Source organism: Ammospiza nelsoni, chromosome 11 (assembly GCF_027579445.1).
Source record: "Ammospiza nelsoni isolate bAmmNel1 chromosome 11, bAmmNel1.pri, whole genome shotgun sequence".
Lineage (NCBI taxonomy): Eukaryota > Metazoa > Chordata > Aves > Passeriformes > Passerellidae > Ammospiza > Ammospiza nelsoni.
Genome location: NC_080643.1, coordinates 3,385,219 through 3,400,709, shown reverse-complemented (window position 1 = coordinate 3,400,709; position 15,491 = coordinate 3,385,219). Strand labels below are relative to the sequence as shown.

At 43.0% G+C, this 15,491-nt stretch overlaps 1 protein-coding gene across 2 annotated transcripts in view; it reads right to left on the bottom strand.

The window, feature by feature from the left end:
* The window catches only part of PDZRN3 (PDZ domain containing ring finger 3), a 131,118-nt gene that overhangs the window by 30,416 nt on the left and 85,211 nt on the right, over window positions 1-15,491 (bottom strand). The window contains exon 1 of one of the 2 annotated variants that reach the window (XM_059480039.1): window positions 388-628. The exons of the other annotated variant lie outside the window; for it this stretch is intronic. Coding sequence (XP_059336022.1) covers window positions 388-456 — 69 coding nt within the window. The 5' untranslated portion in view covers window positions 457-628. Of the gene's footprint in view, window positions 1-387; window positions 629-15,491 lie in introns of those variants that run through there. 2 annotated transcript variants of the gene reach the window in all.

Sequence of the window (15,491 nt, the reverse complement as noted above, 5' to 3'; positions counted from 1 at the left end):
ACACAAACAAGTGGCTCTAGGTACTTGTAAACAGGTACAAAACCTTCCTCATGCATCTTTTCCACTTGTGCAAGGAGTGTGTGACCAAACCAAGATCCTTGACAAGGAATTTAACCTAACCTACACTGGAGAAATAAACACAGCCTTATTTTGTGATGAAAGTTTTGTGAAAAGTTTCATGCGTAATAGCTGCATTTAAATACCTCATATTCTGCACATATGAATGGGAACACACAGGCTAAAAACACAATCACTATCACACAGACTTCAAACAATGTAAACTCACTTTCAGTTCCAGTTCCTGACATTCCACCTTCCCTGCACTTAACAGCACCCACAATCCTAAGAGAGACCATTTCCTTCCAGAAAAGAAATCGAATCCTTTACCTGACAAACTTCATACAGCAACTTGTACTGCTCTTCTGGCTTCTGCAGAGTGCACAAACTGCATCCCATGTTTAAATTGGAGCGGCACAAAGGATCCTCCTTATTCCCCCAAGCAGCCAGAGCGGTGCCCGTGGCATCCAGGTGATGCTGGAGGTGATGCTGGCCCCGCAGGTGACGCTGCCAGGTGATGCTGGCCCCGCAGGTGATGCTGTGCCGGCTCTGGTGGTGGCAGCACCGCGGAGCTCTGCCCGTCCCCGGCTCGCAGCTCCCTCCCTCTGCCTCTCCCGGCTCCCAGGCATGGCTATATACCGCCGCTCATGCATATTAATCAGCTCTCATTGACTATTCATAACAGGCAGTGATACACAAGCTATAATTGCCAGCTAAGACAGCTGAAATTTCTCTAATTAACAGGCAAGTGCTTCAGTAGCAGGCATAATAAAGGACACTAACAATTTTGTAAAGCGTTTTGTAGCAATTACAAATAAACACGACTGCGTTTTACTGCGGTCCCTCAGGATAATTCTTCCCACATTTCAGCAGGCTGGGAGCAGGGTTTAAACGTAAGGCACAAGGAAATGAATGTCGTGGTGCAGAACTCAGCCAGGGTGAAGTTGAATATGCTCAGCAGCATTTATTTCCCTCCTGGACTGTGGTGCTATTTGAGAGCCTCAGTTTTACAGCAGCAGCTGACTGAACTGAGTGTTTAACAAGCACAACAGAGAAAGGCATCTCTGTCCCTGAAAGCCTCCACAGCCTGGCTGCAGAGCAAAGATATATGAGAATGTATGTGGATTTAGGGGGAAAAAAAACCCCAACCAAAAAGTGTCTTGTATTAATATAAATTAGTTTTATATTAACATATATTCCAAGTGAAAAATGGCCATTTATGCCACTGACTCCCATTGTGTATTTCAGCGGTGTAAATGACAGCTTCACATATTATCTGTGATATTAAAAATATAAACTTTATGAGATTATAAAAATATGTACAATAAAATCAGCGTGGCATTTATGAGTACTCAGCATTTGAGAGTGTAGATCTGCATTAAACCTGCACCACAGATGTAAAGGATAAGACAGCAGTGAACTGCCCAATGAGCTAGAAAAGTACTCGTAACTCACAGGCTTTATGGATATTTTCCAGCCTGTGAGAAGCGCTACCTTGCCTTGGGAGTGTGGATTGACCATAATTTTCCCAGTTGTTTAAGCACTCAGAAGGGGCTACATTTTTATAACCTCACTGCAACTCATTGTGCCATGAAGAGGGTGACCGAGCAGCCAGGAGTGATAGCAAGGAATCCCTCAGGAATTGCAGGGACAGCCTGGATGGATCCTGGCCATGCTTATCTGACTGGTTTTGACATTTGCTGAGCGAGTTTCTGTGGATCACAAGGGAAGTGTTGTGCAAGGACCATCTTTCTGGCCAAACTCTGCACACAGGTGCTTGCTGTAGGGATCCTGTAGGACACTCAGCTCTTGCTACAAAGGCACTGACTCACAGTTTGCATTAAAATGTTCATTACTGCCATGCAGCTCACGCTTTAGCACAACTTTGGTAAACAGAGACTGACAAGAAAATTTGCCTGCCTACAGAAAGAAACAACAGAAAGAAAGAAGACCTCGTTTCAGTGGAGTCCAGCAACAGGACAAGGGACATTGGGCACAAATTGAAACACAGGAAGTTCTATCTGAATCTGAGAAAAAACTTCTTTATTGTGAGGGTGGCAGAGCCCAGGAACAGCTGTCCAGGGATGCTGTGGAGTCTCCTTCCCTGGGGTTATTCAAATCCCACCTGGACATCACCCTGTGCAACCTGGTCTGGATGACCCTGTCCTGGCAGGGATGGACTGGGTGATCTCCAGGGGTCCCTGACAATCCCACCTGTGACTGAAACCCCCTCCCAACACCCAAAACAAGCAGGAACTTCATCCCTGAGCTGTTTGCCTGTTGAGAGAACTGCTGCCATGGTGGCAGAAGCTGGTGGAGGAAGCCTGGATGTTACTGCTGCCCTCAAGGATTGATTCAGGCTATCCCTGGTCGGATATGCCACTCAAACACTGCAGCTTTTCCAAAGCTGGTTGACAGCCAGTGACTGTGGATCTTGAACAACTGGAAAATTCTTGCATGAGGGGACTAGTGTTCCCTACAAGCAGAAAAAGATGATGATGATGATAAGTGAATTAAATAAAAAAACCTCAGACTCTATGGAAATTGTAAAAAAGTTTATGGCTTTGATTAGATAATTTTTTTGGTTATGTAATTTGATTAAGCAACTTGAGGTAAAGCTTCCAAAAATGTTGCCTGTGATTTTGGTTTTCTTCTTAAATGCAATTAAGTTTCTTCTCAAATGCTAGATGCCATTTAAATAAATGTTAGTGTTCTGTTCAGGTGGCTGAGGTCAGTCAGGATTTTTATTTTTTTTTTAGGACTAGCATGCAGATGGATCTGCTTAGAAACAAACCAGAAACATGTGGGATATTTAATTTCCAGTTTCAACGGAAACACACCTATTTGTTATTTCCCTATAGCAACGTGATAGACTGCAGGAGATAATGTTTCATCTGATTCAGAGAGATAATCCCTAAATCAAGCCAGGAGAATAAGCCCAGCAGAAGACTTGTTTTGATGTGTGAGTGGAGGGTCCCATAAATGCGATGTTTGGGATTCTCCAGCTGCCATGGCCCCTGGTAAATGAGCTGCTCTGGAGCCAGGCCAGTGCCCATCTCACTGGAGATGTTTCCATTGTTCAAATATAACTTGCATCTCCACTATTCATCTCACAGGCAAAAATAGTAGCACTGTCTTGGGTCAATATAGGCTGGTTTTTACAGCACTTTGCCAAACTTTAAACATTTGGGCTGTAAACTTGTGTTCTGGGCTTTGTCCAGTGCTGATTTCTGCCTTTAAGGGTACACTGGAGCTGAAGTTTCAGTCATTTCCAAGAGTAAGATTACAGGGAGAAAATAAAGTTTGCCCATGTTCTGCAATTCTGGATGCTTTCTTTGAGAGGGGTTTCAGCATCAACATAATTTGAAACAAGAATCTGAAGTTTGGCACCAGCATGGTTTGCGCTGTCCCTGTGAAATCTGCTAAATTTGGTCCTGAGCTGTTGCAATTTGCGTGTTCTCAGCACAAAGTCGGTGCAAGCCTCCAGTTTAATTCCTGAGGGACTTTAACAGAGTTCAGAGAGTGGTGCCAGGTCTGAGGAGGCCAGCTGGGTTTTTGTGAGGTGGGAGGATGGGTTCCAGGAACAAAGGGATGCTCTCTGTGCTCCTCACCCAGGCAGGGAGAGCCACACGAGTTTTTGGGATGGGCTGGATGTGAATTATGTGACTTTTTAAATAACATATTGACCAAGGCAGCCTTACAGGAGCCCTCCTCAGCACCTGCTGTACCTGGGGCAGGTAAGCCCAGGTTTCCTGCTCGTCCTGGGATGTGTCAGCAGCGCTAACGATGTGCCATGTGTGGTCTCGCCAGGGCCACAGATAATGAGCTTAACCGAAGGGACGGGCAGGCAGCGTTTCCATCACGTGTAATGGGAATGTTAGAGTGGTCCCAGCTGAGTGTGAGCAATCCGGGCTGAATGGGAAGTCAGCGAGCCAGCTGACCGGGAACAATGGGAAATAGCCTTTGAATACACAAGGTGCCAGCGAGAGCTTTCATTAGCATTTATCTAGATTACTCACTGCCTGCCCGCCTGCGTGCGGCCGCGCCTGCAAAATCCCCCCCGCCACAATACCTGGCTCCCGCTATCAGACAAATTCGCTTTTGCGTCCTAAAGAGCTAATTCCCAGGGAACAGAGAAGGTGGGAAGCAGCCAGACTGCTTCACAAAGGGAAGGGTGCTGCTCTTGTCCCCGAGGTCCTGGGCAGACAAGGAGGGAACGCTGCCACACACCGGGGATGGGTTTGCGTTTTGGACGTGTCTTGGCTTCAGTTTGCAACCTCTAGGATTGCAACTACAAACCTAATACATCCATATATCCATACATCTATATCTATATCTGTATCTATATCTATCTGTATCATCTATATCTATATCTATCTATATAATCTATATCATCTATATCTATCTCTATCTATATATCTATATCTATATAACAAATCTGCAGTTTCAATGTTTGATTTGTGCCCTGATTGAGGCTGCCAGGTAAGGGCAGTCCACAGGAGGCTGATGCACGTCAGGTGTCCTGCCCGTCTGCACGGGATGCTGAATCAGAATAAAGGGGGAAATGAAGCGCTCATGAGGGACCTGCACCCTGCAGGGGATCATTATTAGGGAACTCAAAGGCTAAAATGCACTCTCTGCCAGCTTTTCAAGGGTAGGCACTGGCGCTGCCAAGGGTTGGCTCTCGGACAGCAGTTCCCACCAGCGAGAATAAACTCGTGTCCTTTGTGCGAGGAGCAGATGGCACACAGCTCCTGCTCGGAGCTGGCCACGCACCAAACCCGGCTCCTAATGCTGGAGTGGCTGCCTGCGATAGCACTGATGGCTTGGCATTGTTTATTTTGTTTCTTTAAATGCAAGTTGGCTTCCCTGCTCCGCAGTAACTATTTAACGCTGTATTTCTGTACATATACTTAGCAAGTTCTGTTTAAACAAGTGATTCCTATTTAAGCAGCGTGATTAGGGGAGCGTTTGCTTAATGTATCAATACTTTGATTACTTTTCTTGTTTTTGCAAATATTTAAGACTTGCGAGAAACAAAAGCTAGGAAAAAGAACAGCTGTGACTTTATAAATAATTCTTGCTTTGGTGTGCTAAATAAACAGAAGTCATGGAACTGTACAGATTATGGTTACCCACAGCGGTGTGAAAGAGAACTGTGTTCCACAACCACACTTCAAAGTTAAGTATCTGGGATATTTCAAAGTGTGAGAGGTGTTTTTTAATTATAACCATTGGGTTACTTTTAATAAAGCTCGAGTGCCTCTGCTGGGAATGTGTTCAGACTGAGTTCTCTTTCCCTGTGTTTATTTGAAAATGTTCAATAATACAACCCACTGATAGCTGTGAAGCGTTGGGTTCTTAATAATACATGTAATTAGTGTGGATCTAATTTAAAAATACCCTTCTGAAAAGTTCTTTGTTGAATATGTGAAAGCAAACCAGGGTTTTCTATGGCATCGTGCAGGCACAATAATTAAATACACACTCTAAATATAACAGCAAAAAGATCTCAATTCTGGTGGGGTTTTTTTGCATGTGGGCATAGCAATCTGCCTATGCATTGGAAGCTTCAAGACTGAGCCAAAATATTTAAACTAAAACATACCACAAGAGAGGATGTGAAAGCAAATGTAAAACTTTGGCTTTATTCCCATCAGTTAATGCTGAAGTCTTGAGATCCTTATTTGCTCCACTTAGCATCTCTGAAAGAGTTCCAATCCTCAGAAGTAACTTAAATGAAATGATACTTATTGTTAAACTGCTGAAGGAACTGCTCTGCCCTTGAAGCTCTTTAGAAGTCCAATATCTTTGTAATTTATGCCACTCGAGGAAGGCAGCGATGCCTCAGGAGCATCCCTGCACCGTCCCTGTAAGCTCTGCAGGGCCAGCAGATCCAACCCTATTGTGTTAACTCAGTCTCCCATGAAGCAGAAGGATGAGGTCAGAACAGGGTAAATAAGTGTTTAATATGGCACTGAGACCTCGTGGTGGGGAGAAGCAGGAGAGCTGACCTAGGACCAGGGAACTGCTCCTCCTCCCCTGGGCTGCCCCTCTGGGTGTTGATTACAGCACTGCCAAGAGATCTTGGCCAGAGATGAAGACAAAAGGTGATCCCTGAGCCTGGGGATGCTCTAGCTGGATTTACAGCGGTGACACTGGGAGGGAAGGGGGTGAAACAGGGTTTGGGTGGCGAGGCCAGAGAATGAACCCATCAAAAAGGGACTCCTCCTTCACCTGAGCAGCTCCAGCTCCAAAACCACCAGCTGCCAGCCCAGCCAAGCCCAGCTGAGGGAAGGGTCTGCAGGCAGATCACACTCCTCATCCCTCAGCTCAAATCCCCTGTCCCTTTTCCATTCATGGCACAATGGAAGCGGCCACTGCGAACCACAGAGCCAAAAGTACGGAAGGCTGGCGAGGAAATGAGAAAATCTGATTATAGGCTGGATTTGTGTTCTAAAAGCTTCTTCCCTGATAGCTGAAACCTCAGCTTCCTCACCAAAAAGCATCTTTGATTTCCTGGTTTTGATGCTGCAACAGCCAAACTAATCTCTGAATTTTTTATGGGTTATTTAACTGGACAGCTTCTACTTAAGAATGACAAATTTAAGCTTGCACAAATTGTTACTTTTTGCATGCTGAAAAGTGCTGTGGTTATTGTTAGCAAGAATATGTGGTTATAACAAGAATATGCAATAGCAAATTAGGAAGATTTAAAGGAAGAAAGTGGATAATGAAAGCGCAGGAGTGTGGAGTCAAATGTTAGTTCTACACTTGTGTTTATAAGGTTGACATGCTCGCAAATCTGAAATTACTTACAGAACATCAACACCCATTTTGATTTTGCTGCAAAACATCACTTTAGAGAGACAGTATTGGTAAGCACAGGCTGCTCTGAGTGATGGTTATTTCAAAATAAGAACGTTTTCTGTAGAAGTGATAATCCCCTTTTAATAATCTCAGAGCACGCCAAGTGATTCGGTGGACTTGAATGCGGCATAAAAACTATTGACATAGTACTTCATCTTTAAAACTGATAGACACGTGCCCCAAAAGCTAATAAAGTTCATTCTAATACAAACGAGGAAGTAAAATAGTATATCATAGCCTGTGATGGCTTTGGCTCCTGATCATATAACTGTAGCCCAGGGACAAAGAAAATTGAAGTGATTTAGAAAGGTACCCAGTAGGATATATCTGATATTAGGCAGCTTGCTGAAGCAAAACAGTAATGTCAGAGAGATACAAAGGTGTAAAATCCATTTGAGTGTGTCCAAGTGCTTCTGCTCTCTGACCTTAATGTCTCCAGATGAACTCCCCTTAGGGTCAGCTGAATAATGCTTAATAACCTATGGCCAGAAACTGCCAGGACCTGCTAAGGATCACAGTCTTCACTTCTGTCTTTTAGCCACTGTATTCATATTAAGAATTTTAAGCCATTTCTATTTGAAAAGATATTATCTTTCATCTCTCAGTTTTTACTGCTCCAGACTTAATATGAAACAGAGCAAAACAGGAATGCCATTTATGGTTCATTAGGTTTTATATTAACCACCCGATGAAAAGAATATGTGGGAATATTAAGTACTAATGGTAAATGGCAGGACTTGCTTATCTGTTTGCCTTTGTTTTCATTTCTAGATTCAGGTGGACAATGAGGGGCTTGATTGCTAATTCTTAGCTAGAGCTCCTGTGCAGGGAAGGCCCAGGAGAGGAGCAGACCTTCAATGAGACAGGATTTGAGTCTCTTAGGAACAAAGGCAATGTAAGTGTTCATTTCTGCCTTTGAAGCTGGGAAAGATGTGCTCTCACTGGAGGAGACTGGCATTATCTCCAGAGCTGGTGTGTGTGATGAATTCCTCTGTGGGCTCTCAGAGGGGACAGCAGGGACTCTGCTGGGGACAGCAGCATCAGTTTGTGCTGCATCACAGGCACAGCCAAAGCAGAGCAGGTGTGTGGGGCAGGAGGAGAGGAACAGAGGGAAACGGGGGCTCTGGCTGGCTGCAATCCAGAGCCAGGCTGTGCCTGTGCTGGGAACTCACCTGTGCTCTCACCCATCCTGAAACTCTGTGAGGACACAGCAGGTGGCTCAGGTCCTGCCCAGAGCAGATTTCCAGTGTTTAGCTCATGAAGCACACCAACAATACACAACAGTGTTTGCCTCCCATTTATCCTCTTTGCAATGTAATCTCACCAGCCCGTGGAATTGCAGCGATGCTGCTCCATGTCTCATTTCGTTATAAAATCAATCCTATTGCAAAAACATTGGTTGGATAAAAGGCACTCTAAGTATTAATGCCTTCTCTGACACTATAAGGACACTTTTTATGCTTGGCTCGTCTTGAACAAGGAATTCTGGTTCAATAAGGAAAGTCATAGAAGGATTTAGGCTGGAAAAGACCTTTGGGGCCATCAAGTCTGACCATTAATCCCTGTTGGAGGGCACATAATTCCCAATTTTGTTCCTTCTTCAGGTCACACCACCTGGCTTTATCTTCAGTGGCAATGGAAGTGATTTCCACCTGTTATTAGCACTGTGTTTCTGGTGAGCCCTGTGAATCAATGTTTACCTTAATGAAAGACATAAATTACCCACATTGGCTCTTGCATTGGCCAACTGCATGGAGTTATCCCACAGCTGCACCTCCTCTGCCATTGCTTCCTTTAAAATACACATTCTGATCAGCAGCATTGATCAGGCAGCACTGAAATGAATACACAGATATAAATATTTGATAAAATAAAAGGCAAAGCCCGCATGGAATCATAACCCAGAAATGATCATTCCCATCAGAAGACACAATCACTAATCTTGTAATTTCCAGTGAAGCCTCAGAGCTGCTGGTTTTCCCTAATCCAGAAACTGCATTCCAGTTTTCCTGCAGACTGATGTTTCTCTGCAGAAATAAACCAATGTCCTTGATAAGAATTTTACAGACAGAATGGAAGTTAGACTACAAATATTGATTAATGAGATTTTCCAGTAACAGACAGAATAAGTGGTTGTGTTTCTTTGAAAGTTGCATTATGTGTCCAGAATTTTCATCCTGGTGGCTGCAGCGTGAAACATGGCATGCAGAACTTGAAAGTTTTTGTGATTTATGGTGTGACTGTATTTATTTTAAATATTTTTATGGTTTGAGTTGCAGTTTGACTGTTTTGGGGTTTTAGGTGTAGATGAGAAGTAAGATTTCAATGACAATTCTTATCCCCTGCCTATCTTTGCTCTCCTCTGTTGTTTCCCCAAACCAGAGGGTTCTGCAGAGAGCTGCACTTTCTTTTCAAATTATTTGTGTCTGTTCTGACCATGATGATGACAGAAAACTCAGACTCTGTCTAGGACACAAATGTGTCTGCACATACATCTCTAGGGGCACAATCTCATGGCTGGGGGGAAGAGACTGAGTTTCTGAGAAACACACCTATGAAAACATTAATTAAATCACAGATGAAGCCCAGATGATGGAGCTGCCTGCTTAAAACACTACATTGGTTGCCAGGATGATGATCAACACAATTTTCTGTGCTATTTAATTTTTTTTTCTGTTTCTTGGCTGTAGTTAGAAGGTTGTAAACTGGCAGGCATCTATTCCTTTCCTAAGACTTTGAAATTCAAGTTGCTCTCTGCTTTCTTTGAGTTTCGTGTTCTTAGCGGAGGAGAGAAATCACAATAATTACAGCTTAAAATAGTCTCATTTCATGGTGTGGCTAACAAGTGAAACTACAAGTAATGATGTAATCTAACATGTCAAAAAAGAAAATGAAAAGAGGAGACAGAAGGCAGGACGGAGCCAAGGGATGCGATGTGCCATGTCATCTTCTAATTAACTAACTGATCCTTTAAACTGTCAAAATCAGCCAGGAAATCCATGGCCCAGTGTCTTATTAATATTCATACTGGGCCATGAGAAGCTCTGATTCCAGTCCCAGTGGTTGAACATTAAAATAATAATAAAAGAAAGCCTGGCTAGCCAGGGCTGCAGGAGCATCACACTGATGCGGAGATGCAGGCAGGGCACCCTGCTCCCCAACTCTGCTGGGGAACCCTCCCAGGCTCATTTCTGGATTATTAGGGGGTTCTATATTGAAAATAAACCCCAATTATTTTTCCTTTTGCTACGAGCTGCCACGTTGTTAATCACATTAAGCTCCACGTTGTCAAAGGGAAGAAGGATGCATGGAATGTTTTGCAATATGAGCCCATTTTTAATTTTGCCCACACCAAAAGGAATATGCAGTTAATAAAGCCTGGTTGTTTGGAGGAATGGGGGAATTCATTTTGCCATGTAGGATGCAATTCAGGATTGTTTTTGCAGAAATCTGGGGCCCACAAGAAAAATAATCTTCCATAATCTTCTTATAATGCAATTATTCTCTTACATTTCAGCCTGCCAGTCTCTTCCTACTCCCACTAAGCAGTTTCCTGAACCTTGAAGTCTAAGGGAGCAGCTGACATTTGGTTTCTCCATTCATTTTCTGTTTAATTCTTCATGGCAGGACAATGCTTTAAAAAAAATAATAAAAATCCTCTCTGCTCAGAATTACATGGACTATTCTGGGGCCCACTCTGCCATAGACAGGGATATGCCTGTGTGCAGCAGAGGATGGGGATGAGGAGGTAATTCAGCACCTCCTGAAGTCAAAAAGGAGTTTTGACATCAGCCTTTTGCAATTAATTTCAAGCCCAGACTATTTTGAGGGCAGTTAATCCTGTTTTATTCTTGCCATTTCTAGCTGTGCAAGGCATAGCAGAAAGCAATATATTATGTAGCCCTTTATAGCATCATGATCAGTAAAGGAGTAGCTGGGCTGTAAATCACATGCTGCACCTCTCAATGAAAAATAATTAAATTGTTGGAATCTCATTAATTGATATCCTTTATTTAATTGATACACTAAAGGAAAAATATCTTGGTTTGCCCCCTAATTCTTCTTGTTCGTTCCCTGCCCTTGCCAGTTTCCTCTGGTATAACTTTCAGTTTTACTTTATTTCCTCCAAGTGCAGTTTGACACATCACTTAGAGGAAATAAAGGCCCCATTTCCCATCTCAGTCCCCATTGTGGAAGTTCCTGTTCCTGGGAATGAGCTGGGTGAGAATTGGATTCCCTGGATTTGCCCTCCTCCTGCTGCTGCTGCCCTGGGCTGCCCCAGGGATTCCCAAATTCCCAATTCCCTGGATTTGCCCCCCTCCTCCTGCTGCCCTGGGCTGCCCCAGGGATTCCCAAATTCCCAATTCCCTGGATTTGCCCTCCTCCTCCTGCTGCCCTGGGCTGCCCCAGCTCCTCCTGCATCCCACCAGGGCCATCCCAGCAGATGCAATTTGGGCTCTCACCTCCCAGCCCTGGGTCAGCAGCCCAGGTTGTGGTGGGTGAAGGAACTTTCCATGGTTTTCCATCAGCTGTGGGGGCTGAAGGAACTTTCCCTGGTCTTCCATCTGCCCCTGGAGCAGTGTCAGAGTATTCTGGATAGCACCACAAATGCTGCTCTGGAGTTCTTGTGTTCTTCCCTACCCATGGACACACAAACCCTGGGGCAAATCCTGCATCAAAACATCCACACTGTGCCCACAGAGAGCTGGAATTTCTCTGGGAGACACTCAAGGCTTTCTCACCCCCCCCCCCCAAAAAAAAAAATTATCTTCAAGCAAAGCTATCAACCCAAATATTTAACATCACGTATTTAACTCAGTTGTTTAAGCTCTATTATGGATGAAAGGCAAGCTCCATTTAAGAAAAAAAAAAAATTAAATACTCCTAAGTGTCTATCAGCCGGGTTACATCAGGCACTGAACTGCCAGACCACAAATCTTGAATATGTTGATGCTAAATGTCTTCGAGGAGCATATGTTATGGATCAAAGAACACACTGATTAATCCAGCAGAGACAAAAGTCTGCCACTTTGGTCATGGTGCCATGATACCACAGAAGACAGCACTGAGAAGCTATTCACATGAATAGAGAACAAATGCCAGTGAGAGAAAGGAAAGAGAGAAAAGGAGGTTAAAATCTAAAAGAACAGTTTTATTGGGTCAAATGCTTTCACCTATAGATGCAGTTTCTTAAAGCGTTTCCTATTTTTAAAAAAATTAAGTTTTCAAGATTTTAGGGGGATGTGAATTGTTATCTATTTCCCTGCTATAATTTTATTAATACAATTTTATATTAATTCAAGCATAATTTCTGTAGTGAAATTTATCTACCTGAGGCTGTCTATTTACACTGGTGCATCATGAGGGAGCAGCAACCTGGAATCACAGCAAGGCATTCTGAGCTGGGCTGTTTTTCCCCAGCAGCTTGTTGGTTTATTTTGCATTTCTGCCAAGCAGTTCAGCACAGCATTGTCCTGTTCATGTGGAATTTTATTTCAATCCTTCAACTGAGGTGCTAAAGCAGAACACACTCTTCTTGAAATCTACTTGAAAGCAGAGGAACAGTTCTTCCTATTTAGTATTTTAAAGTATTTTTCCATTCAGTATCACATCCCTATATGTGGTATGTCTTCCCTAAAGAATGCTTCAGAAAACCTTTCCCATAACTTACAAAGGAACACTTATTTCTAACATTTTCCATTCCGTTTCAGTGTTTGTTTGAAAGTATTTCAAACATTTGCTTTCTCTGCATTCATATCTTCTTCCTCATGGCAGCATTTAGTTTTTAATTAGAAAGGGGGAAGAAAAAAACTTAGGAAAATTAGACTTTGCTAAATTCAAGCTTTAATACTGAAAATATTTCTTGTTCAGGAGGTAGCAAAGCCTGTGAGGATGCCCTGCTTGCAAACTGGGGGATCTGTACACAGATTGCATTCAGGGCCACCTGATTTTCTGGTGAGAATGGGATTCCCAGCACCCTTTTTAGCTTCCAGAAGAGGCTGTGGTTGAGCTCTGCTGTCACTCAGGGCTGTTTTAATGCATCCCCTACATTTTGACAAGGCGGCCACCTTCATCATCCTAATATCCTGTCCATGCATGTGCAGTTGGCTAAATTAATGTAAAATGCATGAACTGGGTTTCTCAAAAGTAGTCAGTGAGGGGGTATATTAACTATACATGTTTTGTTACTTTTCCATCTCATTTGGGTGCAGATAAGTTATCAGTAATCTCAGAAAAGAGATATTTGTGTGTGAGTGGCTGTGCATATTTTATGCTGGCAATAGCTCCTTATACCATGGTACCTAGCAAGCATGTCAGGCAGCACATGCACCCTCAATTTTACTTGATTTTATTGCAAAGTGATGCCTGGGGTTCTCTGAAGGAATAACCATGGCTGTATCCTGGAGATTCCTTTAACAAGCCACTGCTTGGCTCTATTTGTCCTCAGCTTCTTTTTCTGCATAATTTAAAAGGCAGCTGTCACAGCTACCTGCTGTCCTGCCTGAAACCTGGGCAGTGTTAAATAAACCTGACATTTGTGCAGTGCTAAGGAAACCCCACAGTGATGGGGAGAGGCTCAGCCCTCTCCATGAGCCTCCCATTCCCAGCAGCCAGGCTGGGATTCATGGAAAACCAACAGCACCAACTCATCACATCACATTACACTGCCAGAACGAGCAGACCTTCCCTCAGAGAAAGAGTTAAAGTTAATTGCACGGTAAAGACCATGAGATCAGAATCCTGGGACTCAGGAACTGATTTACGCACTGCAAATGTGTATATCCTTTGCAGAAAAGGCCATTTCCTGTTTAAAAATGTAAAAATACTTGATTAAACTCTGCGGTTCCCAAAGCAAACACATTACACTCTTTAGTCCATTAAAACTCTGCGAGCCCGTTACTCCTCGTGCTGTGATGGATTGATTGTGTTTAATCTCTCCTCCTTGTGAAGTTGCTTTCATTTCCTGCAGCCCCCTGCCCTCCCAGCCCCAGCACACCAGCAGAGCATTCACTGCCCGCCAGCAGGGCTGATTATAAACACCCATTGTCACTCGGACAATGTTTATATGGAAACAGCTCCATTTTATGAGTCATTATTATTATTGTTATTATTGTCACAAAGCCAGGTGGAGGCTGGAGCGGGATGGCAATAAGGACACCTGAGCAGGCACTGAAAATTCTTATCTTCCACCATTAAATTAAGTCAGTGTCAGAAGGGCTGATGCATTGAAATCATGCTGCACTGTATTACTCTAGGAAAAGCACTCTTTAGCTGAAGCTAAACACAAAGTAAACATGTTTCTTAAAGGGAAAAAAAGAGGTGGATTGTGACCTTTATTTTAACTGTCCCATAATAGTTTGCTATTTACCAAGAAACAAAGGTAAATATTATTAGCAGAGAAACCTTCCCTGCTGTATTAGAAATACACAGGGGCACTGGTGCCATCAGCCCTTTTCTGTCTCACACCTACTCAGGGACTTCTCATACAGCTGAGACTCTCTCAGAAGTGTTAATCAGGCTGGTTCAAGGAATTTATGAAATAGAAACTCTCCCCAAGCTGGAGCACAGTGCGAAGCCCTGGTGTACAATATTAGTGTCGTAGGTAATTAATTTCCTTAAAGATCAAGTTCAGGAATCTTTTTCTGTGGAGTTTCTGAGTCATTGCTCATTTCATGGTTTAGGGCTCTGTTTATCCTGAGATTGGTGAACACATACAAGCTTCTTAAAGCTGTTTTCCAGGTCTGTGCTTCTAAATGATTTCCTTTCTCTCTGCCACTTGCACATTTAAAAAAATGTAAACTGCAGTATTCGTAAGTTCGTCAAATTTCAAAAGAATGGACTAATTTTTCAAAATCAGTGTGTGCTCTTGAAAAGGTGTAATACAGATAAATTCTACTGTACATTCTTTTATATTGAGAAGGGAAACTGTCTGCTTGGTGTTTGTTTTCACTTAGAGAGTTCTTAGAAGTGCCCACCCTAATCTCCTCATAGCCCCCTGTGTATGAATTCTATTGGGAACTTTCTCTAACAAATTTGGGAAAAAGCTGATGGGGAGTTACAGACTTCATAATTCATGGAACACTAAGGCTGGTGCTTTTTCTGCTTTTTCATTTCTCTTAAGCACAGAGCTGTAGCTAAAACTCAGGATTTGCATCAGTGCTTTTTCAGTTCAGGGTGGTGATCAGGAGGCAGAACTAATGGGATGGCTTCTGAATCATTGCAGGAAACCTGAATATGTGGTTCAGACATCAAGAATACTAGTAAAGAAGTGAAGAATTGCTGTTCTTCCAACAAACACATGGCTTATGAGTGGTGGGAGGCAAGAATTGCTGTTATAAAATATAATGCAGCCAGAAATTTCCAAAAGGTGTCATGTTGGGATTTTTAAATGCCTAACATCAATTTAATTCAAAATGATGCCCCAATGGAAATAGGATTGTTTTATTTGTTAACTTATCTCCAGGAATCTGAAAAGCTTTGACTTATCAGTCAGGTGTAGTTAATGTGACACCTTTCAGTTCTTCAGTAAGTCATTTTTCAGATCAGTCTGGCTGTGTGGCTTT